Source organism: Salmo salar, chromosome 12, assembly GCF_965601325.2.
Source record: "Salmo salar chromosome 12, fSalSal1, whole genome shotgun sequence".
Classification (NCBI taxonomy): Eukaryota; Metazoa; Chordata; class Actinopteri; order Salmoniformes; family Salmonidae; genus Salmo; species Salmo salar.
This window is the reverse complement of record NC_138302.1, coordinates 7751885-7772500: the sequence shown is the minus strand read 5'-3', so window position 1 is coordinate 7772500 and position 20616 is coordinate 7751885. Positions and strand designations below refer to the sequence as shown.

General features: G+C 46.0%; 1 protein-coding gene across 1 annotated transcript in view; it reads right to left on the bottom strand.

Annotated features, from left to right (window-relative positions):
• Positions 1-2103: 2103 nt before the first annotated feature.
• The window catches only part of LOC145850448 (protein sidekick-1), a 340167-nt gene continuing 321654 nt past the window's right edge, over positions 2104-20616 (bottom strand). The window contains exons 9-13 of the mRNA XM_082958398.1: positions 13523-13717; positions 13264-13380; positions 10385-10552; positions 2156-2259; positions 2104-2124 (exon numbers count right to left, since the gene is read on the bottom strand). Coding sequence (XP_082814524.1) covers positions 2104-2124; positions 2156-2259; positions 10385-10552; positions 13264-13380; positions 13523-13717 — 605 coding nt within the window. The remainder of the gene's footprint in view (positions 2125-2155; positions 2260-10384; positions 10553-13263; positions 13381-13522; positions 13718-20616) is intronic.

Sequence of the window (20616 nt, the reverse complement as noted above, 5' to 3'; positions counted from 1 at the left end):
ACACACCTACCTGATGTTAACACACACCCTCCCCTACCTGATGTTAACACACACCCTCCCCTACCTGATGTTAACACACACACACCCTCCCCTACCTGATGTTAACACACACACACCCTCCCCTACCTGATGTTAACACACACACACCCTCCCCTACCTGATGTTAACACACACACACCCTCCCCTACCTGATGTTAACACACACCCTCCCCTACCTGATGTTAACACACACACCCTCCCCTACCTGATGTTAACACACACACCCTCCCCTACCTGATGTTAACACACACACACCCTCCCCTACCTGATGTTACACACACACACCCTCCCCTACCTGATGTTAACACACACACACCCTCCCCTACCTGATGTTAACACACACACACACCCTCCTCTACCTGATGATAACACACACTCCCTCCCCTACCTGATGTTAACGCACACACACCCTTCCCTACCTGATGTTAACACACACACACCCTCCCCTACCTGATGTTAACACACACCCTCCCCTACCTGATGTTAACACACACACACCCTCCCCTACCTGATGTTAACACACACACACCCTCCCCTACCTGATGTTAACCTGTTAGGGCTAGGGGGCAGTATTGACACGGCCGGATAAAAAACGTACCCGATTTAATCTGGTTACTACTCCTGCCCAGTAACTAGAATATGCATATAATTATTGGCTTTGGATAGAAAACACCCTAAAGTTTCTAAAACTGTTTGAATGGTGTCTGTGAGTATAACAGAACTCAAATGGCAGGCCAAAACCTGAGAAGATTCCATGCAGGAAGTGGCCTGTCTGAGAAGTAGTGTTTCATCTTGGCTCTTTTTATTGAAGACTGAGGATCTTTGCAATAACGTGACACTTCCTACGGCTCCCATAGGCTCTCAGAGCCCGGGAAAAAGCTGAACGATATCGAGGCAGCCCCAGGCTGAAACACATTATCGCTTTTGGCAAGTGGCCGATCAGAGTACTATGGGCTTAGGCGCGTGCCCGAGTCGACCGAATGCTTTATTTTCTTTCGTCTGTTTACCTAAACGCAGATTCCCGGTCGGAATATTATCGCTTTTTTATGAGAAAAATGGCATAAAAATTTATTTTAAACAGCGGTTGACATGCTTCGAAGTAGGGTAATGGAATATTTACAATTTTCTTGTCACGAATTGCGCCATGCTCGTCACCCTTATTTACCCTTTCGGATAGTGTCTTGAACGCACGAACAAATGCCGCTGTTTGGATATAACTATGGATTATTTTGAACCAAACCAACATTTGTTATTGAAGTAGAAGTCCTGGGAGTGCATTCTGACGAAGACAGCAAAGGTAATAACATTTTTCTTATAGTAAATCTGACTTTGGTGAGTGCTAAACTTGCTGGGTGTCTAAATAGCTAGCCCTGTGATGCCGGGCTATCTACTGAGAATATTGTAAAATGTGCTTTCACCGAAAAGCTATTTTAAAATCGGACATATCGAGTGCATAGAGGAGTTCTGTATCTATAATTCTTAAAATAATTGTTATGCTTTTTGTGAACGTTTATCGTGAGTAATTTAGTAAATTCACCGGCAGTGTTCGGTGGGAATGCTAGTCACATGCTAGTCACATGCTAATGTAAAAAGCTGTTTTTTGATATAAATATGAACTTGATTGAACAAAACATGCATGTATTGTATAACATAATGTCCTAGGGTTGTCATCTGATGAAGATCATCAAAGGTTAGTGCTGCATTTAGCTGTGGTTTGGGTTTATGTGACATTATATGCTAGCTTGAAAAATGGGTGTCTGATTATTTCTAGCTGGGTACTCTGCTGACATAATCTAATGTTTTGCTTTCGTTGTAAAGCCTTTTTGAAATCGGACAGTGTGGTTAGATTAACGAGAGTCTTGTCTTTAAAATGGTGTAAAATAGTCATATGTTTGAAAAATTGAAGTTTTTGCATTTTTGAGGTTTTTGAATAACGCGCCACGGGATTACACTGGCTGTTACGTAGGTGGGACGATTTGGTGCCACCTACCCTAGAGAGGTTAACACACACACACACCCTCCCCTACCTGATGTTAACACACACACACCCTCCCCTACCTGATGTTAACACACACCCTCCCCTACCTGATGTTAACACACACACACCCTCCCCTACCTGATGTTGACCCCTGGGGTCGTGTGTAGCGTTACAGTCCAGGGTTGCCGTGGTTCCCTTGATGACCCTCTGGTCCACCGGCGGGACGGAGATAAATGTACGAACTGCAGAGAGAGGTTAGAGGTTAAGGGGTCATCATCATCATGATATTATCTCATAGAACAAAGCAGAAGATCTCACACCTTATTTTCAGTGTTTATTCCAACTCTCTTAATTCTCCATTCATTTCTCCCATAGGGATGGCTGAACCAACCAGAGGTCACTTCTGGGGTTTTGAACTACAAGCTGGCGAGATCTAGAGTTTCAATTTGTACACTATTTGTGTCAGAATAGGGTGTCAGTTTGTACACTATTTGTGTCAGAATAGGGTGTCAGTTTGTACACTATTTGTGTCAGAATAGGGAGTCAGTTTGTACACTACATGTGTCAGAATAGGGTGTCAGTTTGTACACTATATGTGTCGGAATAGGGTGTCAGTTTGTACACTATTTGTGTCAGAATAGGGTGTCAGTCTGTACACTACATGTGTCAGAATAGGGTGTCAGTTTGTACACTACATGAGTCAGAATAGGGTGTCAGTTTCAGTTTCAACTGTTCTGCCTGCGGCTATGGAACCCTGACCTGTTCCCCGGACGTGCTACCTGTCCCAGACCTGCTGTCTGTCCCAGACCTGCTGGAACCCTGACCTGTTCACCGGACGTGCTACCTGTCCCAGACCTGCTGGAACCCTGACCTGTTCACCGGACGTGCTACCTGTCCCAGACCTGCTGGAACCCTGACCTGTTCACCGGGCGTGCTACCTGTCCCAGACCTGCTGGAACCCTGACCTGTTCACCGGGCGTGCTACCTGTCCCAGACCTGCTGTTTTCAACTCTCTAGAGACAACAGGAGTGGTAGAGATACTCTGACTGATCGGCTATGAAAAAGCCAACTGACATTTACTCTTGAGGTGCTGACTTGTTACACCCTCGACAACTGTGAAAATTATTATTTCACCACGCTGGTCATTTATGAACATTTGAACATCTTGGCCATGTTCTGTTATAATCTCCACCCGGCACAGCCAGAAGAGGACTGGCCACCCCTCATAGCCTGGTTCCTCTCTAGGTTTCTTCCTAGGTCTTGGCCTTTCTAGGGAGTTTTTCCTAGGGAGTTTTTCCTAGCCACCGTGCTTCTACATCTGCATTGCTTGCTGTTTGTGGTTTTAGGCTGGGTTTCTGTACAGCACTTTGAGATATCAGCTGATGTAAGAAGGGCTTTATAAATACATTTGATTTTGATTTGATTTGAGTTTGTACACTATTTGTGTCAGAAAAGGCTGTCAGTTAGTGTACCATTAGATGTGACTGGGATAGGAGGTCAGTTAGTGTACCATTAGATGTGACTGGGATAGGAGGTCAGTTAGTGTACCATTAGATGTGACTGGGATAGGAGGTCAGTTAGTGTACCATTAGATGTGACTGGGATAGGAGGTCAGTTAGTGTACCATTAGATGTGACTGGGATAGGAGGTCAGTTAGTGTACCATTAGATGTGACTGGGATAGGAGGTCAGTTAGTGTACCATTAGATGTGACTGGGATAGGAGGTCAGTTAGTGTACCATTAGATGTGACTGGGATAGGAGGTCAGTTAGTTTACCATTAGATGTGACTGGGATAGGAGGTCAGTTAGTTTACCATTAGATGTGACTGGGATAGGAGGTCAGTTAGTGTACCATTAGATGTGACTGGGATAGGAGGTCAGTTAGTGTACCATTAGATGTGACTGGGATAGGAGGTCAGTTAGTGTACCATTAGATGTGACTGGGATAGGAGGTCAGTTAGTGTACCATTAGATGTGACTGGGATAGGAGGTCAGTTAGTGTACCATTAGATGTGACTGGGATAGGAGGTCAGTTAGTTTACCATTAGATGTGACTGGGATAGGAGGTCAGTTAGTTTACCATTAGATGTGACTGGGATAGGAGATCAGTTAGTGTACCATTAGATGTGACTGGGATAGGAGGTCAGTTAGTGTACCATTAGATGTGACTGGGATAGGAGGTCAGTTAGTTTACCATTAGATGTGACTGGGATAGGAGGTCAGTTAGTTTACCATTAGATGTGACTGGGATAGGAGGTCAGTTAGTGTACCATTAGATGTGACTGGGATAGGAGGTCAGTTAGTGTACCATTAGATGTGACTGGGATAGGAGGTCAGTTAGTGTACCATTAGATGTGACTGGGATAGGAGGTCAGTTAGTGTACCATTAGATGTGACTGGGATAGGAGGTCAGTTAGTGTACCATTAGATGTGACTGGGATAGGAGGTCAGTTAGTGTACCATTAGATGTGACTGGGATAGGAGGTCAGTTAGTGTACCATTAGATGTGACTGGGATAGGAGGTCAGTTAGTGTACCATTAGATGTGACTGGGATAGGAGGTCAGTTAGTGTACCATTAGATGTGACTGGGATAGGAGGTCAGTTAGTGTACCATTAGATGTGACTGGGATAGGAGGTCAGTTAGTGTACCATTAGATGTGACTGGGATAGGAGGTCAGTTAGTGTACCATTAGATGTGACTGGGATAGGAGGTCAGTTAGTGTACCATTAGATGTGACTGGGATAGGAGGTCAGTTAGTGTACCATTAGATGTGACTGGGATAGGAGGTCAGTTAGTGTACCATTAGATGTGACTGGGATAGGAGGTCAGTTAGTGTACCATTAGATGTGACTGGGATAGGAGGTCAGTTAGTGTACCATTAGATGTGACTGGGATAGGAGATCAGTTAGTTTACCATTAGATGTGACTGGGATAGGAGGTCAGTTAGTGTACCATTAGATGTGACTGGGATAGGAGGTCAGTTAGTGTACCATTAGATGTGACTGGGATAGGAGGTCAGTTAGTGTACCATTAGATGTGACTGGGATAGGAGGTCAGTTAGTGTACCATTAGATGTGACTGGGATAGGAGGTCAGTTAGTGTACCATTAGATGTGACTGGGATAGGAGGTCAGTTAGTGTACCATTAGATGTGACTGGGATAGGAGGTCAGTTAGTGTACCATTAGATGTGACTGGGATAGGAGGTCAGTTAGTGTACCATTAGATGTGACTGGGATAGGAGGTCAGTTAGTTTACCATTAGATGTGACTGGGATAGGAGGTCAGTTAGTTTACCATTAGATGTGACTGGGATAGGAGGTCAGTTAGTGTACCATTAGATGTGACTGGGATAGGAGGTCAGTTAGTTTACCATTAGATGTGACTGGGATAGGAGGTCAGTTAGTGTACCATTAGATGTGACTGGGATAGGAGATCAGTTAGTGTACCATTAGATGTGACTGGGATAGGAGGTCAGTTAGTGTACCATTAGATGTGACTGGGATAGGAGGTCAGTTAGTGTACCATTAGATGTGACTGGGATAGGAGGTCAGTTAGTTTACCATTAGATGTGACTGGGATAGGAGATCAGTTAGTGTACCATTAGATGTGACTGGGATAGGAGGTCAGTTAGTGTACCATTAGATGTGACTGGGATAGGAGGTCAGTTAGTTTACCATTAGATGTGACTGGGATAGGAGATCAGTTAGTGTACCATTAGATGTGACTGGGATAGGAGGTCAGTTAGTGTACCATTAGATGTGACTGGGATAGGAGGTCAGTTAGTGTACCATTAGATGTGACTGGGATAGGAGGTCAGTTAGTGTACCATTAGATGTGACTGGGATAGGAGGTCAGTTAGTGTACCATTAGATGTGACTGGGATAGGAGTCAGTTAGTGTACCATTAGATGTGACTGGGATAGGAGGTCAGTTAGTGTACCATTAGATGTGACTGGGATAGGAGGTCAGTTAGTGTACCATTAGATGTGACTGGGATAGGAGGTCAGTTAGTGTACCATTAGATGTGACTGGGATAGGAGGTCAGTTAGTGTACCATTAGATGTGACTGGGATAGGAGATCAGTTAGTGTACCATTAGATGTGACTGGGATAGGAGATCAGTTAGTGTACCATTAGATGTGACTGGGATAGGAGGTCAGTTAGTGTACCATTAGATGTGACTGGGATAGGAGGTCAGTTAGTGTACCATTAGATGTGACTGGGATAGGAGGTCAGTTAGTGTACCATTAGATGTGACTGGGATAGGAGGTCAGTTAGTGTACCATTAGATGTGACTGGGATAGGAGATCAGTTAGTTTACCATTAGATGTGACTGGGATAGGAGGTCAGTTAGTGTACCATTAGATGTGACTGGGATAGGAGGTCAGTTAGTGTACCATTAGATGTGACTGGGATAGGAGGTCAGTTAGTGTACCATTAGATGTGACTGGGATAGGAGGTCAGTTAGTTTACCATTAGATGTGACTGGGATAGGAGGTCAGTTAGTGTACCATTAGATGTGACTGGGATAGGAGGTCAGTTAGTGTACCATTAGATGTGACTGGGATAGGAGGTCAGTTAGTTTACCATTAGATGTGACTGGGATAGGAGGTCAGTTAGTGTACCATTAGATGTGACTGGGATAGGAGGTCAGTTAGTGTACCATTAGATGTGACTGGGATAGGAGGTCAGTTAGTTTACCATTAGATGTGACTGGGATAGGAGGTCAGTTAGTGTACCATTAGATGTGACTGGGATAGGAGGTCAGTTAGTTTACCATTAGATGTGACTGGGATAGGAGGTCAGTTAGTGTACCATTAGATGTGACTGGGATAGGAGATCAGTTAGTTTACCATTAGATGTGACTGGGATAGGAGGTCAGTTAGTTTAACATTAGATGTGACTGGGATAGGAGGTCAGTTAGTGTACCATTAGATGTGACTGGGATAGGAGGTCAGTTAGTTTAACATTAGATGTGACTGGGATAGGAGGTCAGTTAGTGTACCATTAGATGTGACTGGGATAGGAGGTCAGTTAGTGTACCATTAGATGTGACTGGGATAGGAGGTCAGTTAGTGTACCATTAGATGTGACTGGGATAGGAGATCAGTTAGTGTACCATTAGATGTGACTGGGATAGGAGGTCAGTTAGTGTACCATTAGATGTGACTGGGATAGGAAGTCAGTTAGTGTACCATTAGATGTGACTGGGATAGGAGGTCAGTTAGTGTACCATTAGATGTGACTGGGATAGGAGGTCAGTTAGTGTACCATTAGATGTGACTGGGATAGGAGGTCAGTTAGTGTACCATTAGATGTGACTGGGATAGGAGGTCAGTTAGTGTACCATTAGATGTGACTGGGATAGGAGATCAGTTAGTGTACCATTAGATGTGACTGGGATAGGAGGTCAGTTAGTGTACCATTAGATGTGACTGGGATAGGAGGTCAGTTAGTGTACCATTAGATGTGACTGGGATAGGAGGTCAGTTAGTGTACCATTAGATGTGACTGGGATAGGAGATCAGTTAGTGTACCATTAGATGTGACTGGGATAGGAGGTCAGTTAGTGTACCATTAGATGTGACTGGGATAGGAGGTCAGTTAGTGTACCATTAGATGTGACTGGGATACAGACTGTGACAGAGAGAGGATGTTTCTAGACTTGTATCTGATCCAAACCAAACTGGACTGAACCAGAACCAAATCAAATCCTTCATCTAATCATCTTTTCAATCAAAATGAACAGCTGATCACACAACCAGCCAACCCCGTCTCAAAAACAGAGCCTGTCGATCTGGTGTAGCAGTGTTCCGGGTAATGTGATTGGACAGATGAGATGAGGGCAGTGTTCTGAGCTCGTCTGACTGGTCAATTTCTTAGAAACCATACTGAGAGTTGTGTGTGTGTGTGTGTGTCTCTTTGTGTGTGTGTGTGTGTGTGTGTGTTACTGTGTGTCTCGTGCGTCACTATGTGTGTGCGCCTGTGCGTGCATGCGTCTCTTTGTGTGTGTGTGCGTGCGTGCGTGCATCTCTTTGTGTGTGTGTGTGTGTGTGTTACTGACTCCAGACAGTGTGTGTGTGTGTGTGTGTGTGCGTGTGTGTGTGTGTGTGTTACTGACTCCAGACAGTGAGAGTGTGTGTGTGTGTGTTACTGACTCCAGACAGTTAGAGTGTGTGTGTGTGTGTGTGTGTGTGTGTGTGTGTGTGTGTGTGTGTGTGTGTGTGTGTGTGTGTGTGTGTGTGTGTGTGTGTGTGTGTGTTACTGACTCCAGACTGTGTGTGTGTGTGTTACTGACTCCAGACAGTGTGTGTGTGTGTGTGTGTGTGTGTGTGTGTGTGTGTGTGTGTGTGTGTGTGTGTGTGTGTGTGTGTGTGTGTGTGTGTGTGTGTTACTGACTCCAGACTGTTAGAGTGTGTGTGTGTATGTGTGTGTGTGTGTGTTACTGACTCCAGACAGTTAGAGTGTGTGTGTGTGTGTGTGTGTGTGTGTGTTACTGACTCCAGACAGTGTGTGTGTGTGTGTGTGTGTGTGTGTGTGTGTGTGTGTGTTACTGACTCCAGACAGTTAGAGTGTGTGTGTGTGTGTGTGTGTGTGTGTGTGTGTGTGTGTGTGTGTGTGTGTTACTGACTCCAGACTGTGTGTGTGTGTGTGTGTGTGTGTGTGTGTGTGTGTGTGTGTGTGTGTGTGTGTGTGTGTGTGTGTGTGTGTGTGTGTGTCTGTGTCTGTGTTACTGACTCCAGACAGTGTGTGTGTGTGTGTGTGTTACTGACTCCAGACAGTGTGTGTGTGTGTGTGTTACTGACTCCAGACAGTGAGAGTGTGTGTGTGTATGTGTGTGTGTTACTGACTCCAGACAGTGAGAGTGTGTGTGTGTGTGTGTGTGTGTGTGTGTGTGTGTGTGTGTGTGTGTGTGTTACTGACTCCAGACAGTGAGAGAGTGTGTGTGTGTGTGTGTGTGTGTGTGTGTGTGTGTGTGTGTGTGTGTGTGTGTGTGTTACTGACTTCAGACAGTGAGAGTGTGTGTGTGTGTGTGTGTGTGTGTGTGTCTGTGTTACTGACTCCAGACAGTGTGTGTGTGTGTGTGTGTTACTGACTCCAGACAGTGTGTGTGTGTGTGTGTTACTGACTCCAGACAGTGAGAGTGTGTGTGTGTATGTGTGTGTGTTACTGACTCCAGACAGTGAGAGTGTGTGTGTGTGTGTGTGTGTGTGTGTGTGTGTGTGTGTGTGTGTGTGTGTGTTACTGACTCCAGACTGTGTGTGTGTGTGTTACTGACTCCAGACAGTGTGTGTGTGTGTGTGTGTGTGTGTGTGTGTGTGTGTGTGTGTGTGTGTGTGTGTGTGTGTGTGTGTGTGTGTGTGTGTTACTGACTCCAGACTGTTAGAGTGTGTGTGTGTATGTGTGTGTGTGTGTGTTACTGACTCCAGACAGTTAGAGTGTGTGTGTGTGTGTGTGTGTGTGTGTGTTACTGACTCCAGACAGTGTGTGTGTGTGTGTGTGTGTGTGTGTGTGTGTGTGTGTGTGTTACTGACTCCAGACAGTTAGAGTGTGTGTGTGTGTGTGTGTGTGTGTGTGTGTGTGTGTGTGTGTGTGTGTGTGTGTTACTGACTCCAGACTGTGTGTGTGTGTGTGTGTGTGTGTGTGTGTGTGTGTGTGTGTGTGTGTGTGTGTGTGTGTGTGTGTGTGTGTGTGTGTCTGTGTCTGTGTTACTGACTCCAGACAGTGTGTGTGTGTGTGTGTGTTACTGACTCCAGACAGTGTGTGTGTGTGTGTGTTACTGACTCCAGACAGTGAGAGTGTGTGTGTGTATGTGTGTGTGTTACTGACTCCAGACAGTGAGAGTGTGTGTGTGTGTGTGTGTGTGTGTGTGTGTGTGTGTGTGTGTGTGTGTGTTACTGACTCCAGACAGTGAGAGAGTGTGTGTGTGTGTGTGTGTGTGTGTGTGTGTGTGTGTGTGTGTGTGTGTGTGTGTGTTACTGACTTCAGACAGTGAGAGTGTGTGTGTGTGTGTGTGTGTGTGTGTGTCTGTGTTACTGACTCCAGACAGTGTGTGTGTGTGTGTGTGTTACTGACTCCAGACAGTGTGTGTGTGTGTGTGTTACTGACTCCAGACAGTGAGAGTGTGTGTGTGTATGTGTGTGTGTTACTGACTCCAGACAGTGAGAGTGTGTGTGTGTGTGTGTGTGTGTGTGTGTGTGTGTGTGTGTGTGTGTGTGTGTTACTGACTCCAGACAGTGAGAGTGTGTGTGTGTGTGTGTGTGTGTGTGTGTGTGTGTGTGTGTGTGTGTGTGTGTGTGTGTGTTACTGACTTCAGACAGTGAGAGTGTGTGTCTGTGTGTGTGTGTGTGTGTGTGTGTTACTGACTCCAGACAGTGAGAGCAGCAGTAGCGTTGATGGATCCGTCTGCGCTAGTGGCAGTACAGGTGTAGTCGCCAGAATCTTCCATCCTGATTGGCTCAACCAGCAGACCACCTGACTCCAGCAGGGTGAACCTGGGAATCTGGACCGTCCCACTGGCCAGGAGCAGGGAACCTTCACACACACACACACACACACACACACACACACACACACACACACACACACACACACACACACACACACCACAGACAGTTACGAAACCAATTAGCTAGCCTGCTAATATCATTGTGCCCGCTAAGTCTAAGGGTCTAAGACTAGGGGTCTAAGTCTAGGGGTCTAAGTCTAGGGGTCTAAGTCTAGGGGTCTATGTCTAGGGGTCTAAGTCTAGGGGTCTAAGTCTAGGGGTCTAAGTCTAGGGGTCTAAGACTAGGGGTCTAAGTCTAAGGTTCTAAGACTAGGGGTCTCAGACTAGGGGTCTAAGACTAGGGGTCTAAGTCTAAGGTTCTAAGACTAGGGGTCTAAGACTAGGGGTCTAAGTCTAAGGTTCTAAGTCTAGGGGTCTAAGTCTAGGGGTCTAAGACTAGGGGTCTAAGACTAGGGGTCTAAGACTAGGGGTCTAAGACTAGGGGTCTAAGTCTAGGGGTCTAAGTCTAAGGTTCTGAGACTAGGGGTCTAAGACTAGGGGTCTAAGTCTAAGGTTCTAAGTCTAGGGGTCTAAGACTAGGGGTCTAAGACTAGGGGTCTAAGACTAGGGGTCTAAGTCTAAGGTTCTAAGTCTAGGGGTCTAAGTCTAAGGTTCTAAGACTAGGGGTCTAAGACCTGGGGGCAGGTTCTACCTGTTTTACCATGGATAATATTTCTTTGTGAATTTGAGGACCCCGTATGTATCAAAAATACATTTACAAATGATTTGGTTAAACATTGAAATTGGCCTTATTGCTATTAGCCAATAGAAACACATTGAATAACATATTCATACATGGCAAAAAACAGATGGTCACAAAAAATAAATCAAAAGGAAGTTTGTTTTGAAGTTTCTGTCCTACAGTGCCTTCAGAAAGTATTCTTACCCCTTATTGCCCGTTTTGTTGTGTTCCAGCCTGAATTCAAAATGGATGACATTTTACTCACCCATCTTCCCACGTCTACTCATAATTGACTAAGAGATCACATGATGCACACCAATGACATCATTGGAAACACGTATCTTCCTCTATCTTTGAGGGGAAAGGGGAGACCTAGTCAGTCACTACTGAATGCATTCAACTGAAATGTGTCTTCCACATTGAACCCCTCTGAATCAGAGAGGTGCATGGGGCTAACTTAATCCATCATCTGTACCCAGGGATGTGTTGTTGTACGGGGGTTAACTGCCTTGCTCAGGGACAGAATGTACCCAGGGAGATGTTGTTGTAGGGGGTTAACTGCCTTGCTCAGGGACAGAATGTACCCAGGGAGATGTTGTTGTAGGGGGTTAACTGCCTTGCTCAGGGACAGAATGTACCCAGGGAGATGTTGTTGTAGGGGGTTAACTGCCTTGCTCAGGGACAGAATGTACCCAGGGAGATGTTGTTGTAGGGGGTTAACTGCCTTGCTCAGGGACAGAATGTACCCAGGGAGATGTTGTTGTAGGGGGTTAACTGCCTTGCTCAGGGACAGAATGTACCCAGGGAGATGTTGTTGTACGGGGGTTAACTGCCTTGCTCAGGGACAGAATGTACCCAGGGAGATGTTGTTGTAGGGGGTTAACTGCCTTGCTCAGGGACAGAATGTACCCAGGGAGATGTTGTTGTAGGGGGTTAACTGCCTTGCTCAGGGACAGAATGTACCCAGGGAGATGTTGTTGTAGGGGGTTAACTGCCTTGCTCAGGGACAGAATGTACCCAGGGAGATGTTGGTGTACGGGGGTTAACTGCCTTGCTCAGGGACAGAATGTACCCAGGGAGATGTTGTTGTAGGGGGTTAACTGCCTTGCTCAGGGACAGAATGTACCCAGGGAGATGTTGGTGTACGGGGGTTAACTGCCTTGCTCAGGGACAGAATGTACCCAGGGAGATGTTGTTGTAGGGGGTTAACTGCCTTGCTCAGGGACAGAATGTACCCAGGGAGATGTTGTTGTAGGGGGTTAACTGCCTTGCTCAGGGACAGAATGTACCCAGGGAGATGTTGTTGTAGGGGGTTAACTGCCTTGCTCAGGGACAGAATGTACCCAGGGAGATGTTGTTGTAGGGGGTTAACTGCCTTGCTCAGGGACAGAATGTACCCAGGGAGATGTTGTTGTAGGGGGTTAACTGCCTTGCTCAGGGACAGAATGTACCCAGGGAGATGTTGTTGTAGGGGGTTAACTGCCTTGCTCAGGGACAGAATGTACCCAGGGAGATGTTGTTGTAGGGGGTTAATTGCCTTGCTCAGGGACAGAATGTACCCAGGGAGATGTTGTTGTAGGGGGTTAATTGCCTTGCTCAGGGACAGAATGTACCCAGGGAGATGTTGTATGTACACATGCCCAGGAGACAGCAACCTTACCTCCAGGGCCAGCTCAGTCATGACCTTTCGGTCGGCCAGTCCAAGCAGATTAGTATTCGTTCAAAGTGGTGACCCCCAAAAAATATGCAATATACAAAACAAAAAACTCAAAAAAAGTATACCTGATTAAAAACTAAAGAGGTGAACTAACACACTGGCAGGATGAGAGGCCTCCGGTCACAGACGGCCAATCGGCTGCTTTCATCTGTGGACTTAATCAAGGCCTGACAGAGCACCTGGACCCGGTTGCTGCTAGCCTCTGGGGGTTGAGTGTGGAAGTGGCAGAGAGTGTGTGTGTGTGTGTGTGTGTGTGTGTGTGTGTGTGTGTGTGTGTGTGTGTGTGTGTGTGTGCGTACCTCTCCTCCAGCTGACAGCAGGTTTGGGGGCTCCAGTGGTCTCGCAGGTGAACACAGCCGAGTTGCCGTCGGTAACGGTGAGATCAGAGGGGAGGAGGGAGAAGGAGGGGGTGACACCTAGGGAGAGCAGAGGGCACAGATTAATATTCTGATTACAATCAACGCAGAAATACAGAGAGAAGTACAGTATAACTCACTAGTATCCACCAGCTGTGTGTGTGTGTGTGTGTGTGTGTGTGTGTGTGTGTGTATAACTCACTAGTAACCACCAGCTGTGTGTGTGTCTGTGTCTCTCCGGCAGCGTTCCGAGCGAAACACTGGAACATTCCAGCATCTCCTGGTTGGACTCTCCGCACAGTCAGACCTGTTGCCGCGGTAACCTTGTAGCGAGGGTTGGCTAGCTTGGATACGGGCACCGCGTCTTTATACCAGTCTATACGAGCCGAGGGGACTCCTACACACAGACACACAGACACACAGACACACAACACACACACACACACACACACACACACACACACACACACACACACACACACACACACACACACACACACACACACACAGTCTATTGTGTATAATATGAATGCCAGTGTGTGTTCAAATGAGTAGATAATAGTCCATAGAATATAGAGGTGGCAGGGCTACAGCAGGGTAAGGGTGGGGACAAGGGACACGCTGACTGAATTATCTTGCTGAAAAAAGCCAAGTAGATAATATTTAACTCTGACCTCCATGATTGACAGAGACAGATTCATATAGTTAGAACAATTTACAACTGACCCTCTCTCTTCTCTGGTCTCTCCAGTTGGAAGGGCCCTGTGAGTTTGAGCAAGACTGTGTGTGTGTGTGTGTGTGTGTGTGTGTGTGCGTGTGTGTGTGTGTGTGTGTGTGTGTGTGTGTGTGTGTGTGTGTGTGTGTGTGTGTGTGTGTGTGTGTGTGTGTGTGTGTGTGTGTGTCTGTGATATGAGGTAGTTAAAGTAATGTCCAATCATCAGCAGAGTTGTAATCAGTTCCTGAAGAGAGTCTGATTTTCCAGATGAGTTCCAGTCATTAACTCTCAAAAATACTGAAGGTTAATCAGCCTCAACAACCCAGCCCTATTCAGCCTTATAATGCTTTATACTGTACATTCAGCCTTATAATGCTTTATACTGTACATACAGCCCTATTCAGCCTTATAATCCTTTATACTGTACATACAGCCCTATTCAGCCTTTTGATGCTTTATACTGTACATATAGCCCTATTCAGCCTTATAATGCTTTATACTGTACATACAGCCCTATTCAGCCTTTTGATGCTTTATACTGTACATACAGCCCTATTCAGCCTTATAATGCTTTATACTGTACATACAGCCCTATTCAGCCTTATAATGCTTTATACTGTACATGCAGCCCTATTCAGCCTTATAATGCTTTATACTGTACATGCAGCCCTATTCAGCCTTATAATGTTTCATACTGTACATACAGCCCTATTAAGCCTTATAATGAACTCCATGTTGTTATGTGTCAGTATGTATAGATGGAACTCCATGTTGTTATGTGTCAGTATGTATAGATGGAACTCCATGTTGTTATGTGTCAGTATGTATAGATGGAACTCCATATTGTTATGTGTCAGTATGTATAGATGGAACTCCATGTTGTTATGTGTCAGTATGTATAGATGGAACTCCATGTTGTTATGTGTCAGTATGTATAGATGGAACTCCATGTTGTTATGTGTCAGTATGTATAGATGGAACTCCATGTTGTTATGTGTCAGTATGTATAGATGGAACTCCATGTTGTTATGTGTCAGTATGTATAGATGGAACTCCATGTTGTTATGTGTCAGTATGTATAGATGGAACTCCATGTTGTTATGTGTCAGTATGTATAGATGGAACTCCATGTTGTTATGTGTCAGTATGTATAGATGGAACTCCATGTTGTTATGTGTCAGTATGTATAGATGGAACTCCATGTTGTTATGTGTCAGTATGTATAGATGGAACTCCATGTTGTTATGTGTCAGTATGTATAGATGGAACTCCATGTTGTTATGTGTCAGTATGTATAGATGGAACTCCATGTTGTTATGTGTCAGTATGTATAGATGGAACTCCATGTTGTTATGTGTCAGTATGTATAGATGGAACTCCATGTTGTTATGTGTCAGTATGTATAGATGGAACTCCATGTTGTTATGTGTCAGTATGTATAGATGGAACTCCATGTTGTTATGTGTTATATGGAACCCCAGGAAACAGATGCAGTAATCCAAACACATAACCTACAACATCCCAACAAAACACTAACTGATTTGGTGTGTGTGTTGACTGTGGCTCGTAGCTCATTGATATCGCCACACACACACACACACACACACACGCACACACACACACACACACACACACACACACACACACCTCTCCAACAGCTGAGCCTCTCTTTCAGTTCAAGGAGGGGCATTATGGATTGAGCTGTTGACGGGGCAGCCTTGTCTTTAAGCTGTCCCCATAATGTATACTTTGGATAGCAGTACTTTTGTTTTGCTTCCGGATTCACTATGTAAATAAACACCCTTTCACAGAAGTACTTTTGCGGCTCCGCCGTCTTTTTATTTGAGAGAGGTTAGGTTTTTCAGTTTAGCCTTCTGGCCTACTCTACGTGACATATGGTGGCAGCGGTGGGATGGCGCACCACAAATCAGTGAATTGCAAAAAGAGACGTAAAGGAAAGCGTACAGGATCCCGTTCTCAGCAGCAGCATCAACTGTCAGAAAAGGTACCTAAAATTGAAACAGGGTGGAATACCATGGAATTGTCTGGGGAAGAAGACCAAGGGGCCTAACACAACCAGCACCACTGGAGCTACCGGTTGAACCAGCAGATACAGCCATAAAAGACCAGCTGACTGAAGGAGCAGCTGGGGGACCAGAACCACACCCAACCATGGTAGCCCTTTTCCAGCAACTTTTCACCTGCCTTGAGAGGAGGGACGAAGACCTCAAGCAGGGCCTACGCCAATCTATCCTCACAGCTCCTCACCAAGCGGAGCTCGTCAGTGAGAACCCAAGATTGGGTCTGCCACCACCAGAGTGACAAAGGCTCGACGCAGCGGGGACTTCAACTCCACAGCAGGATCCCCAAGCAGTGATGAGGCCAGGCCCAGCACCAGGAGACCAGTCCAGCAGTGTTAACGTTCATCTTCCAGCATTCCTGAGGAAGGAGCCAAAGATGCCTTCATACCAGCAGGGGGAGGACAATGAAAACTACCTGTTGAGGTTTGAGCAAATGGCCAAGATGTGGCAGTGGCCGGAGGTAGAGTGGGCCTGCAGGCTTGCCCCATTGCTCACGGGCAAGGCCTTAGAGGCTTACACAGCAATGGATGAGGGGTTGTCCAATGTCTACAAGGGTTTTGAAGGAAGCGCTGCTGGTGAAGTTCGACATCTCCCCGGAGACCTACCGTCAACGCTTCAGAGCTGCATCGATGCCATCGGGTGAGTCGCCGACAGAGACGTACCACCGCCTCAAGGGCCTCTACCGACGATGGGTTCGACCGGAGGAGAAGACACAGGACGAGATCGGTGAGGTCGTCATCCTCGAGCAACTTCTACAAGTTCTCCCACACGACATTTTAACCTGGGTCCGAGAGCACGAGCCCAAGGATGGGCTTATGGAGGCCAAGCTTGCACTGCAGTACCTTAATGCACATAAAGGGGGCCCACCACGACCTGCAGCACCCGCTCCAAGGAATTTCACAGGCACAAGGGACACCAGAGACGCCAGAGATGGTGAAGGTAACTCTGGGGAGTATGTGTCTGGGAGGAGGGAGGTAAAGGATCATGCAGTTCGCTCTGATAGGAGGGGTCTGACCTGTTTTTATTGCCGTCCAGCAGGGGCACAAAGCTTCAATGTGTCCACTACATAAATCCAAGCTCTCAGGTTAGTGTTATGTGCCCAGATAGGGATGGTGTTCAGAATAGACAGACTGGGGAAGGGTCAGTCTTGGTACCTGTAAAAGTGAATGGTAAAAGTCTTACTGCAATGATTGACACCGGCAGTTCTCTGTCGTTGATCAGAAAATGTAATGTACCTGTTAACCTGTTATGGATAGGGGGCAGTATTTTCACGGCCGGATAAAAAACGTACCCGATTTAATCTGATTATTACTCCTGCCCAGAAACTAGAATATGCATATAATTATTAGCTTTGGATAGAAAACACTCCAAAGTTTCTAAAACTGTTTGAATGGTGTCTGTGAGTATAACAGAACTCATTTGGCAGGCCAAAACCTGAGAAGATTCTGTACCGGAAGTACCCTGTCTGACCATTTCTTGGCCTTCTTGATCATCTCTATCCAAAACAAGGGATCTGTGCTGTTACGTGACACTTCCTACGGCTCCCATAGGCTCTCAGAAGGCGGCAAAAAGCTGAATCGTGGCTTTGCAGGCCCTGGCTGAAAAACATTAGCGCGTTTGGATAGTGCTCGGTCAGAGTACTATGAGACTGAGGCGCGTGCACGAGGTGACACCATGTTTTTATTCTTTCATCTTTGAACGTAAACAACGACTCCCGGTCGGAATATTATCGCTTTTTTACGAGAAAAATAGCATAAAAATTGATTTTAAACAGCGGTTGACATGCTTCGAAGTACGGTAATGGAATATTTAGATTTTTTTTGTCACGAAACGCGTCGGGCGCGTAACCCTTCGTCACCCTTGGATAGTGTCTTGAACGCACGAACAAAACGCCGCTATTTGGATATAACTATGGATTATTTTGAACCAAACCAACATTTGTTATTGAAGTAGAAGTCCTGGGAGTGCATTCTGACGAAGAACAGGAAAGGTAATCGAACTTTTCTAATAGTAAATCGGAGTTTGGTGAGGGTCAAACTTGGTGGGTGTCAAAATAGCTAGCCTGTGATGGCGTGCTATCTACTCAGAATATTGCAAAATGTGCTTTCACCGAAAAGCTATTTTAAAATCGGACATAGCGAGTGCATAAAGGAGTTCTGTATCTATAATTCTTTAAATAATTGTTATATTTTTTGTGAACGTTTATCGTGAGTAATTTAGTAAATTCACCGGAAGTGTTCGGTGGGAATGCTAGTTCTGATCGTCACATGCTAATGTAAAAAGCTGGTTTTTGATATAAATATGAACTTGATTGAACAAAACATGCATGTATTGTATAACATAATGTCCTAGGCGTGTCATCTGATGAAGATCATCAAAGGTTAGTGCTGCATTTATCTGTGGTTTTGTTTTTTGTGACATTATATGCTAGCTTGAAAAATGGGTGTCTGATTATTTCTGGCTGGGTACTCTGCTGACATAATCTAATGTTTTGCTTTCGTTGTAAAGCCTTTTTGAAATCGGACAGTGTGGTTAGATAAAGGAGAGTCTTGTCTTTAAAATAGTGTAAAATAGTCATATGTTTGAAAAATGGAAGTTTTTGTATTTTTGAGGAATTTGTAATTCGCGCCACGCCTTTCATTGGATATTGGAGCAGGTGTTCCGCTAGCGGAACGTCTAGATGTAAGAGGCTAATGACATTGATTATGGTCGCCAGACACTGATCCAATGTGTCCACGGTGACCAGTAGCAGCAGCCCACAGATGAGCTCACAGTTGAGATTCAGGGTCAGAAATACCTCCTTAAAGTTGGGGTAGTGGAGAAGCTACCTTTTGAGATGATTTTGGGGAGCGATGTGCCTGTACTCTCTGATCTGTTGGGAAGTGTGGGGGGTCAGCTATATGAACAATCAGTTTGCCAGTATGATGTTCACGTGTCATGCTCAGTTGTCACTCGTGCCCAGGCCAAAGCTGGTTTACAACCTCTGCCTGACTTGTGTGATAGTCTGTGTGAGGGGGGAACCAAAGGGCCCAGAAAGTCACGCCGCCAGCGGCGTCTTGAGAAGTATGTGGGAACCTCTGTACCTGTTGCTGATGTGTCTGGGTTAGAAGTGCAATGGGAAGTTCCACAAAATTTTGCTACACTGCAGAAGTCTGTTGCAACCTTGAAAGGTTTGTTTGACAAGGCCTTAGCTGGGGACAGCCAATCTTCATGTGGGGGATTTACACAGTAGACAACCACATACTCTACCTTGGGTCAGAGGCAGATAGCAGGAAGTTAGTGGTGCCATCTACATGTAGACCACTTGTTCTCAACCTTGCACATACAGTTCCATGGGCAGGCCATCTAGGGCAACATAAGACATATCTTAGGCTCCCGTTTCTTTTGGCCCTCCATGTATACTGATGTACAAATATACTGCAAAACAAGCCCCACATGCCAGAAAACCAGTGCTGTCCATAGGTCTGACCGGGCTTCTCTATGTTCACTGCCAGTTATCTCTACCCCATTCAAGAGAATTGCAATGGACATTGTTGGACCCTTGGAGAAGAGTAGCGCAGGTTAAGGGTATATACTGGTGATCTGTGAGTATGCTACCCGGTTTCCAGAAGCCTTCCCACTCCGTTCCATAACCACTCCAAAAATAATCGGTGCTCTTGTTCAGCTCTTCTCTCGTGTAGGAATCCCAGATGAAATCCTGACGGACCAAGGGACAAACTTCACTTCGCGACTGATGGTTCAACTCCACCAACAGCTGGGCATTAAAGGCTTGAGAACCACTCCCTACCATCCCCAAATGGATGGGCTCGTAGAGAGGTTCAATCAAACGCACAAGAACATGCTGAGGAAGTGTGTGGCCGACACTGGTAAAGACTGGGATAAGTGGTTATTCTTTCTGCTTTTTGCTTACAGGGAGGTGCCTCAGGCATCATCAGGTTTCTCGCCATTTGAACTCCTCTATGGGTGGCCAGTGCAGGGACCACTGGACCTGCTGAAGAAGTGCTGGGAAGGTCCCCCAGTAGCTACCTCAGGACAGGGGATTGTCCAGTACGTCCTCCAGATGCGAGACAGGCTGGAGCGGTACCGAGAGGAAGCTAGGGTAAACCTTCAGCAAGCCGAGAAGGCCCAGAAGAGAGGGTATTACCAGCACGCTTGCCACAGAGAGTTTGAGCCAGGACAGAACGTCCTGCTCTTCCTTCCCTCGTCTACCAGCAAGCTCCTTGCGCAGTGGCAAGGGCCATACCTAATCGGGAGGAAGATGGGCCCGGTGACCAACGAGGTGCTGCACCCGGACAAGGGTAAGGAGAAGCAAACCTACCATGTGAACCTTCTCAAGGCCTGGGAGGAGAGAGAGGAACTCTCCAAGGGGAAGTCCTTTCTGGTCCGCAGAGTAGAAGAAGAGGACGTGTCGGAGGGGGTCACAGAGGCATGGAAAGGATGAGCGGAGGTCATACTGGCTCACCTGGAAGAAGACAAGCAAGATGAGCTGAAGCAGCTGTT